The 27362-nt window shown below is 40.0% G+C and overlaps 1 protein-coding gene across 1 annotated transcript in view; it reads left to right on the forward strand.

Annotated features, from left to right (window-relative positions):
* PHEX (phosphate regulating endopeptidase X-linked) overlaps window positions 1–27362 on the forward strand; it is a 220919-nt gene that overhangs the window by 58302 nt on the left and 135255 nt on the right. The window contains exons 6-9 of the mRNA XM_003924097.4: window positions 8265–8333; window positions 11500–11616; window positions 14452–14535; window positions 16139–16284. Of these exons, the coding sequence (XP_003924146.1) occupies window positions 8265–8333; window positions 11500–11616; window positions 14452–14535; window positions 16139–16284 (416 nt within the window). The remainder of the gene's footprint in view (window positions 1–8264; window positions 8334–11499; window positions 11617–14451; window positions 14536–16138; window positions 16285–27362) is intronic.

Genomic DNA, 27362 nt, shown 5'->3' on the forward strand with positions numbered 1-27362 from the left:
AGACTCACGCCTTTTAGGGGTCTCACACTGGAATGTTCCCCACAAGCCATCATGCCTGGCCTTTATTTATTTATTTTGATACTTAATTACACATTTCCATGGTACCTGTGATAATCTGATACATTAATGTAATCAAATCAGGGTAACTGGGATATATCCAGTAATGGGATTGCTAAGTCAAATGGTAGTTGTAAGTTTTTTGAGAAATCACCAAACTGCTTTCCACAGTGGCTGAACTAATTTCCATTCCCACTAGCATTTTCTTTTCCCTACATCCATGCCAACATCTATTATTTTTTGACTTTTTCATAATAGCCATACTGACTGGTGTGAGATGGTATCTCATTGTGGCTTTGATTTGCAGTTCTCTACTCATTAGTGACGTTGAGCTTTTTTTCATATGCTTGTGATCACATGTATCTCTTCTTTTGAAAAGTGTCTGTTCATGTCCTTTGCCTACTTTTTAATGGCGTTGTTTGGGTTTTGCTTGTAAATTTGTTTATGTTCCTTGTAAATTCTGGATATTAGACCTTTGCCGGACGCATAGTTTGCAAATATTTTCTACCATTCTGTGGGTTGTCTGTTTATTCTGTTGATAGCTTCTTTTGCTGTGCAGAAGCTCTTTGGTTTAATTAGGTTCCATTTGTCATTTTTTGTTTTTGTTGCAATCGCTTTTGGCGTCTTCGTCATGAAATCTTGCCCAGAGCAATTTACAGATTCAATGCTATTTCTATCAAACCACCAATGACATTGTTCACAGAATCAGAAAAAAGCTATTCTAAAATTCATATGGCATCTAAAAAGAGCTCGAACAGCCAAAGAAACCCTAAGCAAAAAGAAGAAAGCTGGAGGTATTACATTATTACCTGATTTCAAACTATAGTATAAGGCTGTAGTAACCAAAGCAGTGTGACTGGTACAAAAACAGACACATAGATCGATGGAAACAGATAGAAAGCCCAGAAATAAAGCCACACACCAACAACCATCTGATCTTTGATTACGAAAACAAGCAATGGGGAAAGGACTGTGGTGCTGGGATAACTAGCTTACCATATGCAGAAGATTGAAACTGGACCCCCCTCCCTTTTATCATATACAAAAATCAACCCAAGATGGATTAAAGATATAAATGTAAAACCTAAAACTATGAAAACCCATGAAGAAAATCTAGGAAATACCATTCTAGACATAGGCCCTGTACTATATTTTGAAGTCAGGTAATGCAATTCCTCCAGCTTTGTTCTTTTTGCCCAGGATTGCTTTGGCTGTTTTGGGTCTTTCGTGGTTCCATATAAAATTTAGGATTTGCTTTTCCTGCTTTGTGAAGAATGTCAATGACATTTTGATAGAGATTGTGTTGAATTGTAAATTGCTTTCAGTGGTATTATCATTTTAACAATATTCTACTAATTCGTAAGCATGGAATATCCTTTCATTTTTTTGTGTTCTTTTCAATTTCTTTTGTAGTTTTCTTTATATAAATCTTTTATTTAATGGGTTAAATTGATTCCTAGGTGTTTTATACTGTAAATGGGATTGTTTATTGATTTCTTTTTCAGATTATTTGCATTTGGTGTATATAAATGCTGTTCATTTTTTGTATGTTGATTTTGTATACTCCAGCTTTACTGCATTTGTTTATTAGTTCTAATAGTTTTTTGGTAGAGCCTTTATGTTTATCCAAATATAAGATCGTGTTATTGGTGTACAAGGCTAATTTGACTTCTTCCTTTCCAGTTTGGATGCCCTTTATTTCTTTCTCTTGACTGATTGCTCTGGCCAGGACTTCTAATATTGTGTTGAATAAAAGTGGGCAAAAGAGGCATCCTTGTCTTTTTCCACATCTTGAAAGAAAGGCTTTTAATTTGGCTTTTTTTTTTTTTTTGAGGTTTGTTCCTTCCACACCCAGTTTGTTGAGGTTTTTTGTCATAAAGGGATGTTGAATTTTATTGAATACTTTTACAGAATGTATTAAAATCATTATGTGATTTTTGTTCTTGGTTCTGTTAATGTGATATGTTTATATTTATTTATTTGAATTAGGATTTTCCATTTCATATTTTTGAGATGGGATCTCACTGTTCTGCCCAGGCTGGACTTGGGTTGAAGTGATCGTCTTGCCTCAGTCTCCTGAGTAGCTGGTACTATAGGTGCATGCTACTGCACCCAGCATACCTGTCTATTGGTTTGTGTATGGTGAGCCATCTTTGCATCCTTGGATTAATTCCACTTGATCATAGTGAATAATCTTTTTCAGGTATTGTTGAGTTAGGTTAGCTAGTACTTTGTTGATAATTTTTGAATCTATGTTCATAAGTCATATTGACCTGTAGTTTTCTTTTATCCTTGTGTCCTTGTGCAGTTTTGGTATCAGGGTAATGCTGGCCTCATATAATGAGTTTGGAAGTATTCTCTTCTTTTTGTTTTTTGTTTTTGTTTTTTTGAAGAGTTTGAGTAGAATTTGTATTCCTTCTTTAAATGTTTTGTAGAATTTGGTAGTGAAGACATCAAGTCCTGGGCTTTTCTTTCATGGGGACCATTTGTTATGGCTTCAGTCTTGTTACTAGGTATTAGTTTGCTGAGGTTTTCTACTTCTTCATGGTTCAATCTTGGTAGGTTGCGTATGTCCTGGAATTTATTAATTTATTCTAGGTGTTCCAATTTGTTGGCATATAGTTATTCATAATAGTCTCTATAATTCTTTGTATTTCTGTGGTCTCAGTTGTTTTGTCTTCTTTTTCATTTTGAATTTTGTGTCTTCTCTCTTTTATTCTTAGTCTAGATAAAGGTTTGTTGATTTTCAAAAAAACACAACTTTTTGTTTCATTGATTTTTTTGTGTGTGTGTTTTTATAGTCTAAATTTCATTTATGTTCTAATCTTTATTATCTCTTCTAATTTTGGGTTTGGTTTGTTCTTATTTTTCTAGTTTCTTGAGTTGTTCATTAGATTGTTTATGAATCTTTATTTAAAGTCTTTCAACCTTTTTGATGTAGGCTTTTATTGCTATAAAATTACGTTTCAGTACATTTTTGGCTGTATTTCACAGATTTTAGTATGTTATATTTTCATACTCATTTGTTTAAAGATTTTTTTTAAATTTCATTCTAATTTTTTTCATTGACCCATTGGTTATTCAGGAGCATATCGTTTAATTTCCACGTTTGGCTGGGCACGGTGGCTTATGCCTGTAATCCCAGCACTTTGGGAGGATGAGGCAGGTGGATCACCTGAGGTCAGGAGTTAGAGACCAGCCTTACCAACATGGTGAAATCTACTACAAATATAAAAATTAGCCTGGCATGGTGGTGGGTACCTGTAATCCCAGCTACTTGTGAGGTTGAGGTGGGAGAATTGCTTGATCTTGGGAGGTGGAGGTTGCAGTGAGCTGAGATCATACCACTGCTCTCCAGCCTGGGCAACAAAGTGGGACTCTTATCTAAAAAAAAATGTTCCATGTGTTTGTGTATTTTCCAAGTTCCTCTTATTATTGATTTCTGGTTTCATTGTGGTCAGAAAAGATAACTGACATAATTTCTACTTCTTTGAATTTGTGGAAACTTATTTTGTGGCTTAAAATATGATCTATTTTGGAGAATGTTCCATGTGGCAATAAGAAGAATATGTATTCTGCAGCAGTTGGGTGCAATGTTCTGTAAATGTCAGTTAGGCCTATTTGGCTTAGTGACTAGTTGAACTCTGAGGTTTCTTTGTTGATTGTCTAGATGATCTGTCCATTACTGAGAGTGGAATGTTGAAGTTACCTGTCATTATTGTGCTGCAGTCTCCCTCTCCCTTTAGATCTATTAATGTTTGCTTTATATACTTACTTGCTCCAGTGTTGGGTGCATAGGTATTTATAATTGCGATAGGTGATATATTGCTATTTCTTCATAAGGTCTTTGCCTTTTTTTCTGTTACTAAATGGTATCTTAAGCCTATGTTTGCTTTGGCTCTAGCCAAATATCAGAGTAGTCCCAGTCCAGATATAAGGGCGGTCCCAAAGAGGATATCCTGGCAGTGTGGAAAAACTGGCTAGGAGTTAGCATATAGAGGACCTGCGGAATGAACCTCCTATAGTATAATGCTGCTGAACAGCCACTCGGACTTGGTGTCTCCTTTGGCCAAGTTACAGAGCAGAGTTTCCAGGACTGAGTATGGTAGTCCCACCTCTCTTCTTTGTCTCTTGCTGGAATATATCTCCCTTCAGGCACTCATGATGCCTTCTGTGGATTAAGGCATGGGCAGGTCTTCTGTCAAAGAACCCAAGATGGTGGGGAAGCAGGTTATCCACCTTGATCTCACTTTTCCAGTGTAGAAACTATGAGTCAGGGAAAATTTCTGCATGCTTGCTGCTGGACAGATTAGTTAGAAGGGCATCATAGAGAATTTGATTCTCTTATGTCTGCTTGGAGTTTTTTTCACTTCTCTGTGGCCTCAGTGAAGTGAAATCATCCCTATATTTCAATTCTGGGTTATTGCTGATGAGAATCTTAGTGCTGTGTATGTGTGTTTATGGAGAGGAGAGGGAAGCCAGCTTGTGTGTACGTCACCATTTTGAAACCTGAAGTCCAGACTACATTTCCTACCTTATAATTTCTAAGATGTTTCTTTTTGTATTACTACTTCGTCTTCTAACTTGAGGTTTATTATAATTGGAATGCCAGTTGCAATTGGAGAAAAAATTTATATTTTTGGTTAAGTGTATTGTATTTCCTAAGAACATATTTTATTTTCTACTTACAATATTCAGATAAGTTGTAAATGCAGGGATTTAAAAAATCTCAGGTGACACAGTGTCCTGATGGCTTCATGAGAAAGTCTTTTTGCCTCAAGAGTTTGTATGTTTCTAATGAGATTTATTTGACTGACCTTATTCAGTTTGTTGGTTGGTGTGTTTAAAATGTTCCCTAGAAACCATAACAATCTGAACGTTTATAAAACGTCTGGTAACCTCACTTGAGTTATTTAAACTTTTACAATCAGTGGCTTTAACTTTATTTCATGAGAGGGAAACTTTGGCTTTCTTGATAATGTCTACACAGTTTCCTTTCCTATGAGACTCAAGCTCAAAAGATTCTTCAAGTGGTCCAAATTTAATTGAAAGCCAAAGTGTCTTAATCATAATATTGTGTTTCATGATTGTGGCTTGCATAATTTTTGGAAGAAACAGGGGCAGATTGGGAATTGCAGTAGGGCGAAGCCAGGAAGGCTTGTGACTTCATTGTTTCAGGCCAATTAGGGAAGGTTGAACAAAGTAATTTGATGATTTTAGCAGTATACACAGACAAGATGGATGTTTTGAAAGTGCCTTTTTTTCCCCTGAAACGAGCTATGTTTTTCCTGGAATTTTTCATAATATCACTAATTCTTAATGTGGCCTTTGAAAAATTTGTTGTATATTAAGGGGAGTTTCATGGAAAACTAATCGTATATGAGTTTATGTATTTTAGAATAAAATAAGATTATGGTAAGATGAAAAAGAAACTGGAGGAGATGGATCAAAACAATTTAAAGGCATATACACTAATGGAATGAGCATGTAGGATTCAGTTTTTATTCAGATGTTACTAATTTTTAATTTGTTATTTAGATTTTGTGTCTTATTATTTTGGCTTAATGTTTAATGTGTGAATTAGAGCTTTAATTTGGAAGAATCTAGTGCTCTTGAGATCCATTGTGTTTAGTCTTTAGTCAGTTACTGATATTCAGGAAAGAACAAACCATAGATTTAGTGAAGGTGCTAGAAATTTTTTTTTAAAAAAATGTAAGTTCTGGGGAAATTTTTTTTAAATGTCTTAAAACTTACGTAAATTTATTTTTTTGTGATGTACATGTCTGAGTTTTGACAAATGCATAGAGTCATGTAGTCACCACTGTAATCAAGAAATAGAATAGTCTCATCACCCACCCCCAGATACCTCATGTTTTCGCTTTGCCAAGTCAAGCCCTCTCCTCATGTCCAAACCCTGTCAACCATCCCTTTGTTCTCTGTTCCTGTAAAGTTTTTTTTGTCAGGATGTAAGTAAAATTTACCCATGTTGTATCAGTTTGTTCCCTTTTATTGTTGATTAGTATTCCATTGTATACCACAGTTTATGCTTTCATAGATAGAGGACATTTGGATTGTTTTCAGTTTTGGGTGATTATGAATAAAATTACATACAGGTTTTTGTGTGACTTTTAACATTTTTTCCTGGGTAAATAACTAGAAGTAGGGTTGCTGGCTCTTATGTAAATGTATGCTTAGCTTGATAAAAGACTGTAAAATTGGTTCCCTTCCAAAGTGGCTGTGCGATTTTGCATTCCTTTTCCACATCTCCACTGGCAGTCGTCAGATTTTTATTTTTCCATTTTAACAGATCTATAGTAGTGTTTTATTGCTGGTTTAATTTACATTTTCCTAATGACTGTTGGGCATATTTTCATGTGCTTATTTCTCTCTTCATATATCATTTGATGAAGTGTCTGTTAGAATTGTTTGCTCAATTTTAAATTGAGTTGTTTTCTTAGTTTTCTTATGGTTGAGTTTTGAGGAATCTTTATGTATTCTAGGTACATGTCCTTTGTCATAGATGTGATTTTCAGATATTTTCCCCATTCTGTGGCTTGTCTTCTTATTCTGTTTCTTTGAAGAGCATTTTTTTTTCAATGTTGATAAAGTCTGATTTTTTTTTCCTTTAAGGATTGTGATTTTATTGTCGTGTCTAAAAACTCTTAGTCTGATCTCAAGTAACAGAAATTTTTCCCAGTATTTTCTTGTAGAAATTTTATAGTTTTAGGTTTTACATTTAGGGCTATGATTCATTTTCAGTTAATTTTTTGAATAAGGTGTGAGGTATGAGTAAAGGCTTATTTTGTTTTTGCTTATGGATGCCCAGTTTTTCTTTTCTTTCTTTGAGACAGAATCACACTCTGTCACCCAGGCTAGAGTACAGTGGCACCATCTCAGCTCACTGCAACCTTCGCCTCCTGGGTTCGAGCAATTCTCCTGCCTCAGTCTCCCAAGTAGCTAGAATTACAGGTACGTGACACCATGCCTGGCTCATTTTTGTATTTTTAGTAGAGATGGGGTTTCACCATGTTGGCCAGGCTGGTCCTGAACTCCTGACCTCAAGTGATCTACCTACCTTGGCCTCCCAAAGTGCTGGGATTACAGGCATGAGCCACCGCACCTGGCCTGCATGTCCAGATTTTCTAACACACTCTTTGGAAAGACTGTCTGCTTTCTTTTGTTTACCTTTAAGTTGCTGAAAGTTTTATTTTTATTTTTTATTATTTTTTTTGAGACAGAGTTTTGCTCTGTTGCTCAGGCTGGAGTGTGACCTCGGCTCACTGCAGCCTCCACCTCCTGGGTTCAAGCAATTCTCCTGCCTCAGCCTCCTGAGTAGCTGGGATTACAGGTGCACACCATCACACCTAGCTAATTTTTGTATTTTTAGTAGAGATGGGGTTTCACCATGTTGGCTAGCCTGGTCTTGAATGCCTGACCTCAAGTGATCTGCCCGCCTTGGCCTCCCAAAGTGCTGGGATTACAGGTGTGAGCCACCGTACCTGGCCTAAGGTGCTGAAAATTTTAATTCAAGAATTTATACTATACTTTTCTATCTCCATAATTCTACTTAGTTGTCTGGTTATTATTTGTGTTTTTGTCAGTTATCCTAAACCTTCTAGAGAGGGTTCTAACATTTGCAAAGCTTTCTCAAAACAAAATTATTATTTGATTCCAGTCAAATAAAAAAATCAATGCCATATGTTATTTTAGAGATAAGGAGTTGGAAAGTCTAATTAATCAACTCTATCTAGATTGGCATTTTGCAAAATACTGCAATGAGAAAAATACTCAATCTGGTGATAGGACACAATGATTTTAGTCTGAGCTCTGCCCAACCATGTTACCTTGGGAAAGTCACATCAGTTAACTGGCTTTTGTTTCTCCTCCCATTGAATAAGAGGGAATAGCTAATAATCTCTAAGATCTATTCTAACTGAAATAGCCTTGTTGCTATTCAGTGTTGAAAGGACCTCAAAAGGTTTAGAAAACATAAATTAAAAAAGCAGGGGCAGGTCTCTGATACTTTATTACATCTGTCATTGCCAAAGTGCCTATTTGCATGTAGTTCTGAGTGCAGTGAATTCTTTTTGTAATGGTGGCATGAGTTCAAAGTATGGCTGAGATGCAGATGATCTCATCACTCTTGTTAACATGGTGCACAGGAACTTACAGTGCTAGCAGAATGCTTTCTGTTTTTGTTTTTACAGCTGGACCAAGCGACACTCTCCCTAGCTGTGAGGGAAGACTACCTTGATAACAGTACAGAAGCCAAGTCTGTAAGTTTTACTCATATTCAACCATGTGCCTTATCAAGGCTGCTGTCAGGTCCATCAGTTGTTCTGTGGTCACTGCTTCTTTACTGGAAGAAGCAGTAAAGCCCTTCTTTACTGGCTATTCAATGACCATATTTCCAATGCAGGAATTCTTTTTTTCAGGCAGATAAATTCTACTCCCTGTCTTTCTAGAAGTGTGCACATCAAGGCTGTACAAGTCTCCATACTCAGTGCCCTTATTATCTAGCTTGGGAGACAGCATACCCAAATGAAGTAACAAAGAAATGAGCTTGCAGTCACTCATTCTTCAGAAGTGCAGAGAGCTCACTATCAATTGCAGAAATAAAGCATCAGAAGGGATACCCAGGAGACAAATGGTTCCCACATTGTACTCCTTTAGAATCATTTGGGAGACTTCCGTTAAATATTGCTTCTTGGGTCACAGCCCTGGAGAGTCTGACTTAGTATGCTTGAGGTAGGGTCTGAGAATCTGTATTTTTAACAGGTGTTTCAGGTTAATGGAGGTTTAGTAAGAATCAGAAAGGATCAATTAAGTTAGACTTTTGGGTTGGCATGGAAATCTAGCAGTTTCCTAGATGTTGGAAGGAGCTGGTTCATTTCTGACAGATTCAGTTCATTTTGGAAACTTTATTGAACTTCCAAAGGAGCCTCAGACCTAGGTCCCCTGGGTGTGTGCTGATACTAACTTCTATACATAGAAGACTCTAGAGGGAAGCTAGCTAAGATGCTAGGCAGCTTTCTTGCTGAGGATACTCATCAAAGAGGGTTGGCAAGTTTTCCTTCCTAAAAGTGAACAGAATGAACATTTGCCAGTATGGAGGGAGGGTGTACCTCCAGTTTTGATGGCGTCTCAGCAAGTAGGCTCAAAATCATCTCCCCTGTAACCTATCAGTCAAGTCCTAGTGATTCCACCTTAAAAATATCTCTTCCATCCAGTTGGTCCCTCTTTTCTATCTTGACTGCTATAGGTCAGATTCTTGTTAACTCCTTGCCTTGACTACAGCAAGTGGCCTTTTAACTGTTACTGCCTTTCCATCACATTGCCTCCTTAGCTCCTTGACAAGTTCTGTTCTCAAAGCACTGCTCCCAGCATGCCTTTGCTCCCCAGACAGGGTCTAAAGTCTTTAGAGGGCTTTCAAGGCCTCCTCATGACTTTATCCCAAGTAATCTTTCCTATCTCATCTGGATTTGTTCTTCCCCCAACAAAAGCAGTTTGCCCACTGTATTGGTTCGTTCTCACTTTCCTAATAAAGACATACCTGAGACTGGGTAATTTATAAAGAAAAGAAGTTTAATTGACTCACACTTTCACATAGCCGGGGAGGCCTTCAAAGTCATGTCTTACATGGTGGCATGCAAGAGAGCTTTTGCAGGGGAACTCCCATTTATAAAACCATCAGATCTCGTGAGACTTATTCGCGACCATGAAAACAGTATAGGGGAAACCACCCCCATGATTCAGTTATGTCCACTTGGCCCTACCCTTGACATGTGGGAATTATTACAATTCAAGGTGAGATTTGAGAGTGGACACAGCCAAACTGTATCGCCCACCTCACAGGATTTTCACTGCATCTGAACCAGTCTCCCTCAAATGCTATGTCCCCAATTTCTCCAGGCAAGATTTTATCTCCAGCTCTTGAGTTTCTAAGCAGGTAGCAGCTTTATTAAGGATGTTATTTTAATATCTTTAATGTTACAGTTAGTAATTATGTGTTTATCTCCCTCACTGGATCATGTACTGTTTGGGAACCAGACACAGCATTTTTTTGATTTTTGTCTATACCACCATCTCCTAACATATGCACAGAGGGCCTATCAAGCCACCTTGCACATTTGAGTAAGCACTCAATAAATATGCGTATTTTTTTCTTTTTAGAGAGAGTCTTGCTGTGTTGCCCAGGCTGGAGTGCAGTGGCATGATCTTGACTCACTGCAACCTCTGCCTACTGGGTTCAAGCGATTTCCCCTCCCTCAGCCTCCCAAGTAGCTGCAATTACAGGCGCGTACCACCATGCTGGGCTTATTTTTCTATTTTTAGTAGAGACAGGGTTTCACCTTGTTGGCCAGGCTGGTCTCAAACTCCTGGCCTCAAGTGATCTGCCCACCTCTGCCTCCCAAAGTGTTCGAGTTAACAAGTGTGAGCCCCCATGCCCGGTCAATAAATATGTTTTGAATTGAACTGGAAATAGCAAAATATTATTTCTATTTAAGACTATTTTTAAAGCTTGCTTACTGATTGATCAAAGATTTATTAAAGGCCTGCTGTATGCTAAGCACCATATAGGTCCTGAGGTCACACACATAGTAAAAATAGCTTACAGAGTCAAGATACACATTAGTAAGTCTTATTCCCAAAGCATGAGAAAGAGGTCATTTAATACCTGGTGTGTTGAGATCTCACAAATACATCCAAAACAAGAGGTGGGTCTAATGTAATTCTTTAATTCCCATGAAGTAAGGTCACCCCCACCCCATTCAATGACATATGAGTAGCTCCAAAATGGGTTTATGAATATGTAGAAAGGAAATTCTATATTTGCTATTTGTTAGGTTTCTCATCATTATTCCTCTCTTTTCTCCTTTTGTTATTTTTTTTTCCTGAGCTAGGGAACAGAACTTTGTAAAAACTCTAAAAAACTGAAAAGACACAGGGCTGCTGTCACTGATCTTTTATTTCTTAGTGTGAAGGTGGGTAAATTGAGTTGCAGGAGAATAAATCACACCTCCCACCGTTCTTTATGGATCAGGCCTCCTGCTTTTAGAAACAGTTCTTTCCCATTATTTTATTAAAGCCTCATTTGTCTGGGAAAAGGACATCTGACCTTTAACTTTCTATTCTTGTCTCATTTGGAGTTATTTCATGTATCCATAATATCGACAGTTGCCAGAAAACTAGTTCTCTTGATGCTTGATGGCTGGACATCTCTGTCTGTCATGGAAACAGTATGTAAGTAGCTATCACTCTTTTTTTCTCCCAGAGTGATATGTGGGTGGCTGGTATTGCATAATGCCTGCACCATCCTTTGAGTACAGAGTGGAAATAAAAGATGTTTATTTCCACCTGCTGTTTCTGCTTTTCCATGTCTCTGAAACCTATTTCCTAATAGGCTATGGTCATGGTCACTTTCTTCTTTATTTCCTGCAGTATCGGGATGCGCTTTACAAGTTCATGGTGGATACTGCTGTGCTTTTAGGAGCTAACAGTTCCAGAGCAGAGCATGACATGAAGTCAGTGCTTAGATTGGAAATTAAGATAGCTGAGGTAAGTCTTCACTGAAAATCTCTTTCTTTACTTCATTTCCCTCCCCGCTTATTTTAAAGGCAGTATGTCCTGAATGAAAATATAAATTGCAACCAAATAATAGCATTTTGTGTCATTGCCCTTTGAGTTCAGGGCAGGACTAATAGCATCCCCTCTAGGAAGTAACAAGGACTGTGACAGAAGAGCTCTTTGTTCCTTCCACCTCCCTGGTTTAAGCCCATTCAGGGTCCATATGTTGCTCAACTGAGGCCAAATAATAGCAGCAGAGAGACTCTCAGACCATTTTTCTTGAAGAAACTCATGTTTGGCTTAAATGGAAGATACATGTTTAATAAATCCTTAGTAATTTGGCTTGAATGGAAGGTTGCTAAATCCAGCCCATGTTTTATGCTATCGCCATTCAGAGTCACTCTGGCTTAAGTTCTGGGCTCAGGGAAGCCTGTTTGCCAATACTGGATATAAAAGTTGATATAGAAGTAGGTAGGGCATGCTGGTAAGTATTTATAAATGACCTTTCTGGTATTACTTTGTACCTGCCCCAGTTTTTCATTCTTTTCTTGCCCTACGTTAATGCATAAAATTGTGTCATACGCATGACACACAACTACATGTCTGTGTAAATCACCTTAACTTCTTTTTGGCTCATTGTAGAGACAAAAAGATGTGAAAACAAACACGTGGGCAAATAATGGGAACTCCTAAATGGTTAGCTTTGTTTATGGAGTAACTTTTTTTCCAGAAGAAGCAAAATGTAGAAATATCTCTATATGTTCTTAGGCCAAGAGGGAACAAATGTGGTAAAATCTGCTTCTGGGGGAAACCCTGTAGTGAAAAAAAATGATACTTTTTACCAAGAAACTTTTGCATATGTGTTAGGAATGTTTTACAAGAGAAGTTGGTAAAAATTTGAAACTGAGTAAAAGTCCAGGTGTTGATCGGTTTTGTGTTTGGTTAGGTGGTGATGCGCTGATGAGGGATGGGGTAGGGATGAAGGATAAGGGGCAGGAGGAATTGTTCCCTCTTTGCTGTGATGATGTTCGTGTATACCTCTCTCCAAACTCCTTGCAGTGCAAAAAGTTCATCCCTGCATGTCACCTTTGAAGACTGTGAAGACTGCTGCAGATGTTTTGAAGTCCAGGACTGTGCCTCTGAGCCATGTCTAGAGTCTGTCTGAATTCTCTTTCTAGGCAAATAGAAGGCCCAGGGTTCTCATTTGGACCAAAAGTCTGAAACAGCAGGAAAGGCCTTGCTCTGAGCCAGAGATTTGGACCAAAAAGGGAACTAAAAACAGCTGGGTTGAGGCAAGACTGGGAATTGTCAAGAGGCAAAATGAAATGACAAATCTATTGTGTGGCGGGGAGTGGCTGGCAGAGAGCTGAAAACAGCTCTGAGGCCAAAGGGCTCCAGCTTTGGGCTGTGAGACTCCAAGGTCAGAGGAGGGGTTGGTGAAGAGGAGTGTGGATATTCTCTGAGGCAGTGATTCACATAGGGCCAGGAGGCTGTTTATAAGTTACGTGTGGTCTCTCCTGTGGAAGGTGAGCAAAGGGAAGCTAAGGACACTGACACATTTAGCAAAGAGGGAGCAGATGTCTGCCAGTCAGCCCTCTGTAATGTTTACCTTGAAAAATCACTGCTAGTCATGCTCACCTCCGTATCTTAAACTACATGTAACTAGGTACATTCAAAATTAGTGGGATACATAGTGCAAGGGAGACTTCTGAGGCTGGGAAGACAAGATAGTCCAGTCCAGCACAAATAAGTCCTTTTAAATATACCCAGGGAAGCATATACTTAACCAATCGCAGCTAGAGAGATGTGAGCACAAGGAGAGGTCTTATTCATGGAGTAGCCCTTGTGATTGGAACCAAGTGGAGTTTAATTGGAAAGGCTTGCTAGAGGCAGTGAATCTTGGGCAGTCTTGAGTCATATAGTTCAAACCATGGAGATGGTGATGGTGGGTAGGAAATGCAAGAGTAGGAGACTCCTGTGTGCAGTGGGAAGGTGGCAACTTTAATGCGAGGGAATTAGGTGATGGAAGGCCCGAAGGCAAAGTCATGACGTGATTGAAGGGTAGATATGGGAGCTACTGCTGGTCAGTGGAAGTGATTAAGATGATCCTTCAGGAAGATAGTCATTGCTGCTGTTCTTAGGTTAAACATAGTGGAGGCTAGAAGCTTCAGATTTGGTGTTAGTCAAATGGCCAAGAACGTGAGTATTGGGAATGCAAAGTGTATAAAGTCAGGGCTAGAGAGAGGCAGGTTTTGAAATGTGTGTCTAGGTGGTAACTGAATCCATACCCCCAGCAATGGGGCTAGAGGAATCTCAAGGCCAAAGAAACAACAGGGGAAATGAGGGAATGAGCTGTTGACAAAATGATCACGGGGAGCAGTGGCTTCCAGATAGTCTTGTGTTCATCAGTGAAAATTTGCCCCTAGAGATGGAGGGATGGTCTGTGGTTCATGAAATATTGAGATCATTATCTGGAGGCCACAGGTGACAGTGGGATGTTTGCCTCAATTGTCCAACTTAAGTTTGATGGTCAAAATTGAGCCAGCAATAGATTTTGCCCAACCACATTATAGCATGGGAGGGAGATTTTGGGTAGTTCTTTTTGTACTGGGGACAATATTTCACACAGAGGAGGATATGAAAGTTCATTTTCTTAGTCCTGCCTAAAGGGATGTCTTTTTTTCTCTCACCCCAAGTTGGGCAACACACCAAAGTCTTGAAAAACTTTATAATACTATGCAGATGTTTTGGCACATGTAGGAAGTAGTCATACCGTAAGAAATGGTTCACTTGAAAAAAAAAATAACCCAAATCTCTTTCCAACAGATAATGATTCCACATGAAAACCGAACTAGTGAGGCCATGTACAACAAAATGAACATTTCTGAACTGAGTGCTATGATTCCCCAGGTTGGTGAAAGCTATCCAGAAAACTTGCTCTCAACTGGTCATTTTAGAAGGGATTGGATTTCATCTGTGTGTAAATTACTGTCTCGTAAAACCTACTCTCAGTCTTTGTGGTTATCATCATCTTTGTCAACAATCACATAAAATATCCCTTGTCTGTGTATTGGGATACCTTCTCTTACAGGGGACAGAACATTTTTCCAACAGTGGCTTAGAAACTGAAAGTCTATTTCTCATATGACAAAAGTCCAGATATAGGCAGTTGTTGGCACTGGCTCAGCTGTTTAATAGTGTTGTCAAAGGCCAAATTTCTTTCTATCTTTCCATCCTACACTGTTTAGTGTGTTGGCTTTTTGACTTCATGTCTGATGACTCACGGTTGCAAGGTATCTATCACAGCTCTATCTATCACATCTGCTGTCAGAGCAGGAAGAAGGGGAAAGGGCCAGTGACGTGTCTATTTTACTAGGAAAAACAAAGAAGTGTTTCCAGAACATCTCCAGATGTCTTCCCTTTATTTCTTGTTGAGTAGGTTTGGGTCACATGGCCACCCCTAACTCAGGGCAGGTTGGGCAAGTGAGTAACTGGCTTTCCATTTTAACAGTGGACACAGGCAAGGGAGAAAAGGTTGGGAAATGACTTTTAGGGTAGCCAATCTAAAAAAAACCTGTTTTTTTTTCTTTTTCTTTTTCTTTTTTTTTTTTTTAAAAGGCTGTGTCAGAGAGACTAGTTATATACTGGGGTATCTGTTTCTGTATGTATGTAGAATGTAAAGTGAGGGAGAGTACAGGACAGAGAGAGGGAGGGAGGGCGAAAGAAAATGTACAGTATAGAGGAAGAATTCAGAAGGAGGAAGGGAAATGCAGGAGAGAAGGAGGGAACTGTATGGGAGGGAGGAAAGGGGAGAGTATGGGAGGAAGAAAGATGAAGAGTATAGAACAGAGGAAGAGTATAGGAAGGGTAGAGAGAGCAGAACGGAGAGAGAAAGACAGAGGGGAGAGTTCAGGAAGGAGGGAGAGTGCTGGAAGGGGCTGAGGGGGTGAGAGTACATATTACTGTCTTAGTGTGTGGGTGAGTGTTGTCCAGATGCAGATGGTACACAACACATGTTTCCATTTGTGATTAAGACAATGGGTCTGGCCGGGCACAGTGGCTCACACCTGTAATCCCAACACTTTGGGAGGCCATGGTGGGTGGATCACTTGAAGTCAGGAGTTCAAGACCAGCCTGGCAAACATGGTGAAATTCCGTCTCTACTAAAAATACAAAAAAAAATTAGCTGGGCGTAGTGGTGGGTGTCTGTAATTCCAGCTGCTCAGGAGGCTGAGGCAGGAGAATCACTTGAACTCGGGAGGCAGAGGTTGCATCATGCCACTGCACTCCAGCCTGGGTGACAGAGTGAGACCCTGTCTCAAAAAAAGAAAAAAAGACAATAGGTCTGGATGGCAATGATCAGGAGTTTATTTTCTAGACTTGAATAGTTGCATCTTCAATTACTGAGTGTGAAATCACAAGAAATGAATGATGCTCAATATACTCTATCGGCCTTTCTTACTTGCCACCTAACAGATGTTCTCTCATTCTGTTTTGTTCTCTCTCCCTTCAGTTCGACTGGCTGGGCTACATCAAGAAGGTCATTGACACGAGACTCTACCCACACCTGAAAGACATCGGCCCCTCAGAGAACGTGGTGGTTCGCGTTCCTCAGTACTTTAAAGATTTGTTTAGGATATTAGGGTCCGAGAGGAAGAAGTAAGAACTTTCGTGTTGATTTTACTGTGACTTTTATGTTTTCTTTAAATTATAAGGGCCTCCGTTCTCACATCCTTTGGAAACTGTTTTTAAAGAATGCTACATCAGAAGAGTCATAGGGAAAATCCTGATATCCTTTGTGATGAATTGGCCAAAACCATTGTCTTGCGTAATTTATGCTGCAATGATAGCATATATTTTTGTCCTTTGTTTGTGGTCTTTCTCCATGTTGTTCTCTTTGAGATCCTAAATTGTTGATGAGCTTGGGGAACTAGTTATATAATGATGTTATTTTCTGAAATTTCTGTGTGAACAACTTTTTTTTTCCCCCAGTTCATTCTCAATCTTTTGCTGCTTTTTTTCCCCCTGGTTTCTTTTTAACCAGTAAGTCACTTTCTGGCAATAAACTAAAGTATATATATTGAAAAGACGTAAGACCACTTTGAGAGCCGTAGAAAAATTGCACTGATAAAACAACTTTAGGAACTGTCATTTTTTTTTTCTTAAAGAACGTTTTAGAATTTGTTGCTTTGCTAGTTTAGTACTAAAAAAAAAAAAAATCTTAACGATGTCCAGGAAGGAGAATTTTATAGGTTCATTAAGGCATTCAGCTTTGACTATAGAAAACGAATCACAGAGTTTACAAAATGAATCAACGAGTTTACAAAACACTTTATGGAGTTAATTGCTGGGCCATGATTAAAATCATATTTTCTTATTTGGACTCAGACAAGGCTATGTTGCTGGAAGTTATGTTTTTAAAAAAGGCACTTAAAACAGTCGTAGGAATAAAATGCCCCTACAGAAACCCTTAGACACTCAAGAAGAGCTGCTTTTTAAGATACTTTCTGATGAGAAAAGTAATCTGTGTTCTTTGAGGAAAATATACAGAAAAGGGAGAGAAGAAACAATTAATTTACTTAAAATTCTATCATTTAGACATAAGCCAGGATTCTTTGAAAATTTTCTAGATGAAAATGGAATCTAGAGGTAAGTAATTATATTGTGGGGTAGAGCCTTGCTATTTGACATGTACCTCATGGGCCAGGAATGTCAACAGCATCACCTCAAGTGCTTGCTAAAAATACAGATTCAAAAGCCCTCCTCCATTGAGTCTGATACAGTAGAGCTGGAGGGGAGGTCAAGTTATCTGTATTTTATCTTTTTTTTTTTTTTAACTTCATCTGACTGGAAGTAATCTATATTTTAAACAAGCACTTCTGGAGGATCTTTTTTTGTGGGGGGGGGGGGTCAGAGTTTCCCTCTTGTTGCCCAGGCTGGAGTGCAATGGTGCGATCTCGGCTCACTGCAACCTATACCTCCCAGGTCCAAGCGATTCTCCTGCTTCAGCCTCCCAAGTAGTTGCGATTACAGGCAAGTGCCACCACATGTGGCTATTTTTTTTAATTTTTTTTTATTTTTATTTTTAGTAGAGATGGGTTTTCTCCATGTTGGTTAGGTTGGTCTTGAACTCCTAATCTCAGGTGATCCACTCACCTCGGCCTCCCAAAGTGCTGGGATTACAGGTGTGAGCCACTGTGCCCGACTCAGGAGAATCTTATGATTAACTTTTCTTAGAGGGGGCAGGAAGGGATCACTGTATTAGAAAATTTCTTTGTAAGTACTTCCTAGCTCTTAAATACTATAAAATATGACCCAAATGATTTTCTACTCATATGCCATTGAGTTACGGAGCACATTTTAAATTTTGGTGGTAATTTCCATGGAAAGGTGGAGTTTGGCCTGCTATAGATTCATCCTTTACCTCATGAGTCAGTTTCTTCCAGTATCTGTGTTAAAAGAGTAGGTACTTCTGAACACGGATTAATTTTATTTCCAAAAATGCCTAATTTACAATCAGGGGATAGACTGGGACTTGGTTTACTGTATAAGAAAAAGTATCTCTCTCGTGATGATTTTACTTGGTAATTGCAGGACCTTTCATAACAGTGGAAAAGACCACGATTGGAGGGAGATTTTACTCTGATTCTTGTCTAAAGAACAATAACTTGGACAAATGTAAGCATAGTGAACAACAGTAGAAAAAACATAGATGGAAAAACCACCTCAGCTGTTATGTACATATAAAGCTTCATTTAAAGACAGAAATTGGCCAGGTGCAGTGGTTCACACCTGTAATCCCAGCACTTTGGGAGGTCTAGGTGGGTAGAACACTTGGCCAACATGATGAAACCCCATCTCTACTAAAAAACAAAAATTAGCTGGGCATGGTGGCTGGTGCCTGTAATCCCAGCTACTTGGGAGGCTGAGGCAGGAGAATTGCTTGAACCCAGGAGATGGAGGTTGCAGTGAGCCAAGGTCACACCACTGCACTCCAGCTTGGGTGACATAGAGAGACTCTGTCTTAAAAAATAAATAAAAATAAAGCCAAAACCCAAATCTCTTTCACATGGTTTAGCCCTCAACAATCAATTCATAAAAAACAATTTGTATTCTGCGTATTCTTGTGAGATTTCAAGATAATATACTCATCATATGAAGTCTGACAGCATTTTATTTGCAGACTATGGTGATGTTTTTCCTTTGACAATCATGCTTGATCACCACTCATGTAGCATGACGAGGCTACTTGAGGAAAAGTCTTCTTGGGTTCCCATAGTTGCCATATTAGTTAGGACATGCCAGTTGCCATAACCAGCACCTCTGAACACTTACTGGTTAAATTGTACCCTCTGCTCATGGAACAGTCTGAACATAGGTGTCCCTGTAAGGAAGCTTTCTTCTAAGTAGTGACTCAGGAACCCAGACTCCTTCTGTCTTATGGCTCTGCCCTCCCTTGGATGTTTGGCATCCTCTGTATTCAGCTGGAGGATGGAGAAACAGAGAGGGTGGAGGATTGTATAGGTTTTGGTGGGAAGGCCTAGAAATGAGACATGTCACTTCTACCCATATTCCATAAGCCAGGACTCAGTTTTGTGACTCATCTAGCTGTAGGGAAGACTGGGAAATACAGTTGAGCTGTATGCTGAGGAGGAAAACGAGTTGGAGTTTCTTTAGACATTCTCATGATAAATCAAAGAGCATATCTCATTTTCTTGAAACGACCACTTTCCTCTCAATGGCAAATGCTTCCCTGCTCCCTACCTCTATGACACAGTGAGCACCTGATGGCAGGTACTCTTGTTTTTTAGTTTTTATTTTTTGTGGGTACACGACATTTTGATACAGGCATGCAATGCATAATAATCACATCAAGGTAAATGGGGTATCTGTCCCCTCAAGCATTTGTCCTTTGTGTTACAAACAATCCAATTATACGGTTTTATTTATTTTAAAATGTACAGTTACATTATTTTTGACTACAGTTACCCTGTTGCACTAGCAAATACTAGGTTTTATTCATTCTTTCTATTTTTTTTGTACCCGTTAACCATCCCTACTTCCCTCCCTCCCCTTCACTACCCTTCCCATCCTCCAGTAACCACCCTTCTATTCTCTATGAGTGCAATCATTTTAATTGTTAGCTCCCACAAGTAAGTGAGGACATGTGAAGTTTGTCTTTCTGTGCCTGGTTATTTTATTTAACATGATCTCCAGTTCCATTCATGTTGCTGGAAATGACAGGCTCTCATTCTTTTTCATGGCTGAGTAGTACTCCATTGTGTATGTGTACCATTTTTTAATCCATTCATCTGGTGATGGACACTTAGGTTGCTTCTGGCAGGCTCTCTTGTGATTGCTTTTTTAAGTGGTGAGGTCTGGCACAGTGCTTCTCACGTAGTAGACACTTTAAAAATTCTAGAAGTTAACCAGATGCCCCATCGCCACCACAAGGAGGTGACATATGAATGGGACCCCAAAGGATAAAGAGGAGTTTTCTAGGTAGGGGAGAATGGAGAAAAGGGGCTGGTGAGCATCTTGAATGGTGGAACCAGTGTGAACTTGGGTGCTGCCTGCAAGGCATGGGGCTAGAGAGCTGAGGGGCCAGTTTGGGCTCAGGATATGTAGAGGAAAGGCATCAGATTAACGTTCTGAGGATCCTCCCACCTCCCACCTTTTCCCCTGAAGGCACCATTGAAGAAATAGCCAGCCAAGCCTTCTCACACTGGGCATCTCTGTGGTGCCTGTGTTTTGAGAATCTGCCTATGAAAATAATATACAGGTAATAATGAAGTTAACTGCCATTATGGTTAAAACTTATCTTTGAACTTTACAGCAGTTCTATGTGTTGTTCCCACTTTACAGATGAGGAAGCTGAGGTTAGGCAACTTGGCCAACATCATACCTAAGAGGAAGCAGAGCGGATTCTAAATGGGGTCCCCCTCATTTGTGTGTCATATCTCGTTTTTTCCATAAATGTCTCTGTGTGGAAAAGAGATACTTTTCAGATGCTTCTCTGCTCTCTTTGGAAATACTAGCATTTTGTACCCTCAGCAAGTTAGATATTGCTAGCTTTGGTAATTCTGCAATTTTCAGGGTTTCAAAGCCATCCTGTGTTGGTATCAGCTGTTCATTTCTTATTTTTTAATTTTAATTTTAGGGGAGCAAGTGATGTTTGGTTGCATGGAAAAGTTCTTTACTGGTGATTTCTGAGATTTTGGTGCAGCCGTCACCTGAGCAGTGTACACTGTACCCAATGTGTAGTCTTTTATCACTTACCCCCCACCACCCTTCTCCCTGAGTCCCCAAACTCCATTATATCATTCTTACGCCTTTGCATTCTCACAGCTTACCTCCTGCTTGTAAGTGACAACATATAATATATGGTTTTTCATTCCTGAATTACTTCACTTAGAATACTCATTTTCGCCTCTATCCAGGCTGCTGTGAATGCCATTATTTTGTTCCTGTTTATGGCTGAGTAGTATTCCATGGTGTATATATACCACATTTTCTTTATCCATTCGTTGGTTGATGGGCATTTATGTTGGTTCTATATTTCTGCAATTGCAAATTGTGCTGCTATAAACACAGGTGTGCAAGTGTCCTTTTTGTATAATGGCTTTGTTTCCTTTGAGTGGATACCCGGTAGTGGGATTACTGGATCAAACGGTAGTTCTACTTATAGTTCTCTAAGAAATCTCCATACTGTTTTCCATAGTGGTTGTACTAGTTTATATTGCCAGTAGCAGTGTAATGTATCCATGCCAACATCTGTTTCTGATTTTCGATGATGGCCATTCTCACAGCAGTGAGGTGATACCTCGTTGTGGTTTTGCACTTCCCTGATAATTAGTGATGTTGAGCATTTTTTCATATTTGTTGGTCGTTTGTGTATCTTCTTTTGAGAAGTGTCTGTTCTGTCCTTTGTCCACTTTTTGGTGGGATTATTTTTTTCTTTCAGCTGCTTGCTTCTTAATTGCTGCTTCTCTCCTTTTATATCGCTCCCACTGCCAGTCTAGGGGACTAGGCCTCTCTCTCTGAGTGGCTATGGGGACAGTGGCACTGACTCTTTGGTAGGTGGTATGTGGTACGGAATTAGAGCAATGAGCTTCTCCAGTGGTGGTGGTGCTAAAGACCACATCAGCCCTTGCAGTCCAAGAGAGTAGGTGGCTAGGGAGGGACCCTTGGAGGAATGAGCTGGAGGCTGCCTGTGGTGAACAAGAGCTGTTGTTGGAGGTGGAAAGAGGGTAAGGAGGGAGTGATGATCCCTCATGTTATGTTCATCTCCTCCGAACTACATGTTCGGTGATCTCGTGTTCGTAGTTTGAATTAAACTATGGGGGATTTTGACACCATGGAAATTGGCAAATGCAACAAATCATTTTTTTTCTTGACAAGGCAGTTGGTAACATTTACTAGCACATCACTGGGTGAGGGGCACTATAGACTTCCCTCCCTTTCTGTCCTCTGTCCCCCTCAGTTGTCCTCCTCACTCCTGATTTGAGGCTGTCTCAGACCCTTCCCATCTACTTTTATCTGAGGAGTAAGAGTGGGAGGAGGAGAGGCCGAGGAAGGATGGCAGCAGGAGGAGTTGACGTGGTCCCTTCTTTCAGGCCAGGCCTGGTCCCACCCCATGGAGATCATCTGCACCAGGACTGTTTTTTGTTGTTGCTGTTTTGTTTTTTAGAAGACTGGCCTAGAGAAAACTCTTGGAGTTTTGCCAAGGCCCTGCAATTATTCCTGTCTTTAGTTTTATTTTCATATAAAGCAAGTACAGTGTACATTAAAGTAAGTGATTCTTGTTGCATGTTGCCAAAGGATGACCTGGAAAATGTGCTGTTACGTGGACCTGTCCTTGGGGCCAGCTATTCTGAGAGTGATCTAGGGCCTTGCTAGTTAAACAATGGCCTACAGATGAGCAGCAGAGACATTACCAAGGAGTTTGTCAGGAATGCAGACTCTCAGGCTCTGCCCCATACCTACTGAATCAGAGTCTGAAATTGAATAAGGTCCCCAGGAGACTCATAAATGTTCAAGTTTAAGAAGCACTGATGTGGGATTTAGGAAGTCCTGGTTGAGCTGTGTGTACAGAGAGATGATGAGATGGAGTTTTCCTAGACCAGCTGTTCTCAAACCTGACACACGTCAGAATCCCTTGGTGGGCTTGCTAAAGTACAGACTGCTGGCCCCCAGCCCCACAAATCATCAGGTCTGGAGTGAGGCCTAGGAATTTTCTTTTCTTTTCTTTTCTTTTCTTTTTTGAGATGGAGTTTCGCTCTCGTTACCCAGGCTGGAGTGCAATGGTGCGATCTAGGCTCACCGCAACCTCCGCCTCCTGGGTTCAGGCAATTCTCCTGCCTCAGCCTCCTGAGTAGCTGGGATTACAGGCATGTGCCACCATGCCCAGCTATTTTTTTTGTATTTTTAGTAGAGCCAGGGTTTCACCATGTTGACCAGGATGGTCTCGATCTCTTGACCTCGTGATCCACCCGCCTCGGCCTCCCAAAGTGCTGGGATTACAGGCGTGAGCCACCGCGCCCGGCCAGGCCTAGGAATTTTCTAACAAGTTCTCAGATGATGCTGAAGCTGCTGGCTCAGGGACACACTTTCAGAATCACTGCCTTAGATATACCTTTGGGCAGCCTGTAGGATTTAGGAAGATCTCTGGCTTTGAGAGCCTTTAAGAAGAACCCCCGTGGCTCACTTCAGATAGTAAGACCAAGAGGAGCAAATGCAAGCTCTGGAATCTGAAAACCCAGATGTGAGTCCTGGATTTGATGCATTCTTGGAAGTCCCTTGACCTCTTACGATTGTTTTATTCATCTGAAAATGAGTATACTAATAATAATCACCTCACAGCACTGTTATAAAGATCAAAGAAGGTATTTTATGATCTCTTAAATGAAATACAAGTATAAGCTGCTACTACAGGTTGAGAATCCCTTATCCAAAATAGTTGGGATTAGAAGTGTTTCCGATTTTGGATTTATTCAGATTTTGGAATATTTGCATTATACTTACCAATTGAACATCCTAAATCCAAAAATTAAAAAAAAATCTTCCAAGTCAGAGGCTTTAGCAAATGATTTCATGTTGCTCTCTTTGTGGTAGGTTCTCTTCTGAGATGCTTTGCCTTTCTCTATTTTATTTATTGCCACTTGGGGAAATTACCATATGGCTGAAAATGTGTTCTTTTTGGAAAAAAAGGATATTATGTGTTATTTTCAGGGACTGTTGCTGAGTCTGATTCTTGCTTTTTGATGTATCTGAACATTAGGTGACAGTGATTCAATCATTATGGTTATATCTGTTCCTGGCGTGGTAATATTAGCACTCCAAAACTATGCTTCATAGCATTCTGTCAGTGTGTTTATAACAGACTGAAGAAATTCATCAGTGCCATCGTCTCGCTGGGTGAACTCCTCAGCATTCCAGCTTCCAGCTCGCAGAGGTCTAGTTGTTATGCTATCACCTTTGTAATGCCTTGGCCAGGAAGTCCTCATTATTCTCCTTTGTGCCCATAGATTTCTGTGAAGCATCTCTGTTGGACTGTGTTGGGGTCTCTGTGACTGGCCAGGAAATCTAAAGCCAGCTAAATTACAGGCTTTAGCCAGGTGTGGTGGCTCATGCCTCTAATCCCAGCAACTTGGGAGGCTGAATTGGGTGAATCGCTTGAGTGCAGGAGTTTGAGACCAGCCTGGCAAAATGGTGAACCCTGTCTCTACCAAAAATACAAAAAAAATTAGCTGGGCACAGTGGCACATACCTGTAATCCTAGCTACTTGGGAGGCTGAGGCAGGAGGATCCCTTGAGCCCAGGAGGTTGAGGCTGCAGTAAGCTGAGATCGTGCCATTGCACTCCAGCCTGGGTGACAGGAATCAGTGAAACTCTGTCTCAAAAAAAAAATTAAGGGCTTTAATTTATCACTGTGGCATAGGGAGAAGCATGTAGGCTTTAGAGTTAGACACACCTGGGTCTGGTCCGGCATCCATTCCTTATTACAGTGGTTCTTCAACTTGGCCTCATATTGGACTTAGTTGAGGAGATTTATAATCAATATTTATGCTGGGTCCCACTTTAGAGATTGTGACTTAATTGGCCTGGTGTCGCCTAGGCATGTGAACTTTTAAAAACTTCCCCAGGTGATTCTACTAGTTTGAGACTTTCCAATATGTGATTGTGAGTTTACTTAATGGTTCTAAGCTTGGAGTTTCCTCATATATAAAATGGGTATAATAACATCTCTCTTGCAGCAGCACTGTGAAGATCATAGTTAACGTGAGATGCCTAAAAGGGATGATTTCAGGTGAGCTGGAAGGGCTCCTAAGTCTCAAACCCCAGTGTACTTTGCCATACTGCCTCTTCTACCACCACCATCCAGCCCCCTAACAACTTTCACAGTTATTCAGGATCATCACCACCCACTTGAGGGAGTATCTTCTGAATTCATGGAGGGACATTTGCTGGCTGTTGACCTCGTCATCTCCACCTATGGATCCAGCATGGTTCACACACCTGGCAAGCGATGTTTTAGAAAGAAAGAACTTACAGTCCTTGCACTAGGACCAGGATCAGCTCATTGATGTGCTGGACACCGTACCCTGGTGGCTGTCTGCATCTTTCCAGTGTGGCTGGCCTTTCTTCCTACATCTTGAGTGATAATCTTGCTCACCATCCTCTCCAACACATCAGCTGATTCCACCATTATTTAGCCTGTCTAGAGTTCATGTTCCTGTTTGCAACATCATAGCGTTTTAACCTTTCAGCATGCTCCTGTCATGTAGCTTACTCTTAGTCCTCAGTTTGAAGTGTGCTGTCCTTACAGTGAAGTGTCTGGCATGTACTTTTGGGTGTTAGGGTCTACCAAATCATTATGCATTTGCCTCCTGTCCCCTGCTCAGCAAAAAGTTTCAGGAAATCAGGGACTCTCCATCTCCCCGTCACGTAGTATATATCTGAGTGCTCAGGATGTATTGATTAAGTCAATGAAAGAAAGATCCCTTACATACTTAACAGTGTGTCCCTTCAGTTAAACAACTGATTACATGAACAAGCTGAAGTCTGAAGTCATGTGTTCCCAGCTGGATTTTGAGTTATCTAACGTAGGTGCTGGGTTCTTATTTCTTTACGTTCCTCATGGCATCTGGAAAAATACTTGGCCAACACTAAGTGCTCAGTGAGCACTCTTGTCCTATTAAGGAGTAGAGATGTAACTGCATTAATTACAGTGGCCTCAGCAGAGATGGGCAAGGGCTAGACTTTGCTGATTAGGGCGGTGGTATCTTTGTGGAACATGCATACCCTAACAAGATCTATTGGGTCTGAGAAGAACATTTTAGAACTTGTATATCCTTATTTTTTAAATTTAAAAGAGTGGTATAATGGTCTTTGAAGACTCAGAATCAGGAAGGTTGGGAAGGGGCTGAGGGATAAAAAGTACAGAATAGGTCCAGTGTACATTACATGGGTGACAGGTGCACTAAATCTCAGTCTTCATAACCCAAAACCACTTATATCCCGAAAGCTATTGAAATAAGAAAGCTTTATAAAGAAAAATAATTAGGCTTTATTGAATTCTATATTGATGACTGTGGACCCTTAATTTGATCCATATGGAACATGTGAGAGGGGCACTGTCACCCTCACTGGCTTGTTTTCATTCAGTATATTAAAAATAATCTTGGCCAGTGCGGTGGCTCACACCTGTAATCCCAGCACTTTGGGAGGCTGAGGAAGGCAGATAACCTGAAGTCAGGAGTTTGAGACCAGCCTGACCAACATGGTGAAACCCTATCTTTGCTAAAAATAAAAAAATTAGCCATGTGTGGTGGCAGGTGTCTGTAAATCCACCTACTCAGGAGGCTGAGGCAGGAGAACTGCTTGAACCAGGGAGGCAGAGTTTGCAGTGAGTGGAGATGGTGCCATTGCGCTCCAGCCTGGGCAACAGAATGAGCCTCCGTCTCAAAAAAAAAAAAAAAAATCTTGAGCTGTTTGCATATACCTGCAGATTTATGAATTTTATTATGTAGTTTATCTAGTTTACTACTTACAACATAGATAAGTCATTTAAAACATTCTTGCAGAGAAGAATTGAAATGACTATTGTTGATGTAAACACAAGAGAACAGTTAGAAACTGGCAGAAGTGACCCTTCTCCCAGGCTGTTATGTGATGTTGGTTAGCCACATGACAAGAGAAATACAATGGTGGTCTAACAGTAAGAAGGACAATGGCAATTTGACAATGACATGTCATAAATTTTTGAAATAGTCAAGACTCTAAGAAATGTGCATTTATATTCATTGTCACCGTTGTATCAACCAAATCCTATATGGACACTATGTCTTGAAGAATTAACCCAATGGTGTTCAAAGGATTAATTAATGACTTTTGAACATTTTTAAGTTAATTTTACCTCATCTTTGGAAATTTCTGTTTTTGTATTTGTTAAAAATATTCCTATTAGTCTATTAGTATATGTCCATAGAAATTAGACATCTATGGATTGGGTGTGTATGCTGAAAAGTCTTTCACTAGTAGGAGTGCATGTCCACCGTGTCAGAATGCCATATAAATGAGAGGGTGGTATGTTCTTGATGGGCTTTTAGTGTCATCTGTCATGTAATTGGCTGACCGGAAAGCCCTTTCAGGATTGTGTGTGATTAGTTACCATGGTAATGGCACAGCTGGGAGGGGAATGGATCATTAAAAATCCATCATCACTATTGAGTTAG

Source organism: Saimiri boliviensis, chromosome X (genome assembly GCF_048565385.1).
Source record: "Saimiri boliviensis isolate mSaiBol1 chromosome X, mSaiBol1.pri, whole genome shotgun sequence".
NCBI classification, from domain to species: Eukaryota; Metazoa; Chordata; class Mammalia; order Primates; family Cebidae; genus Saimiri; species Saimiri boliviensis.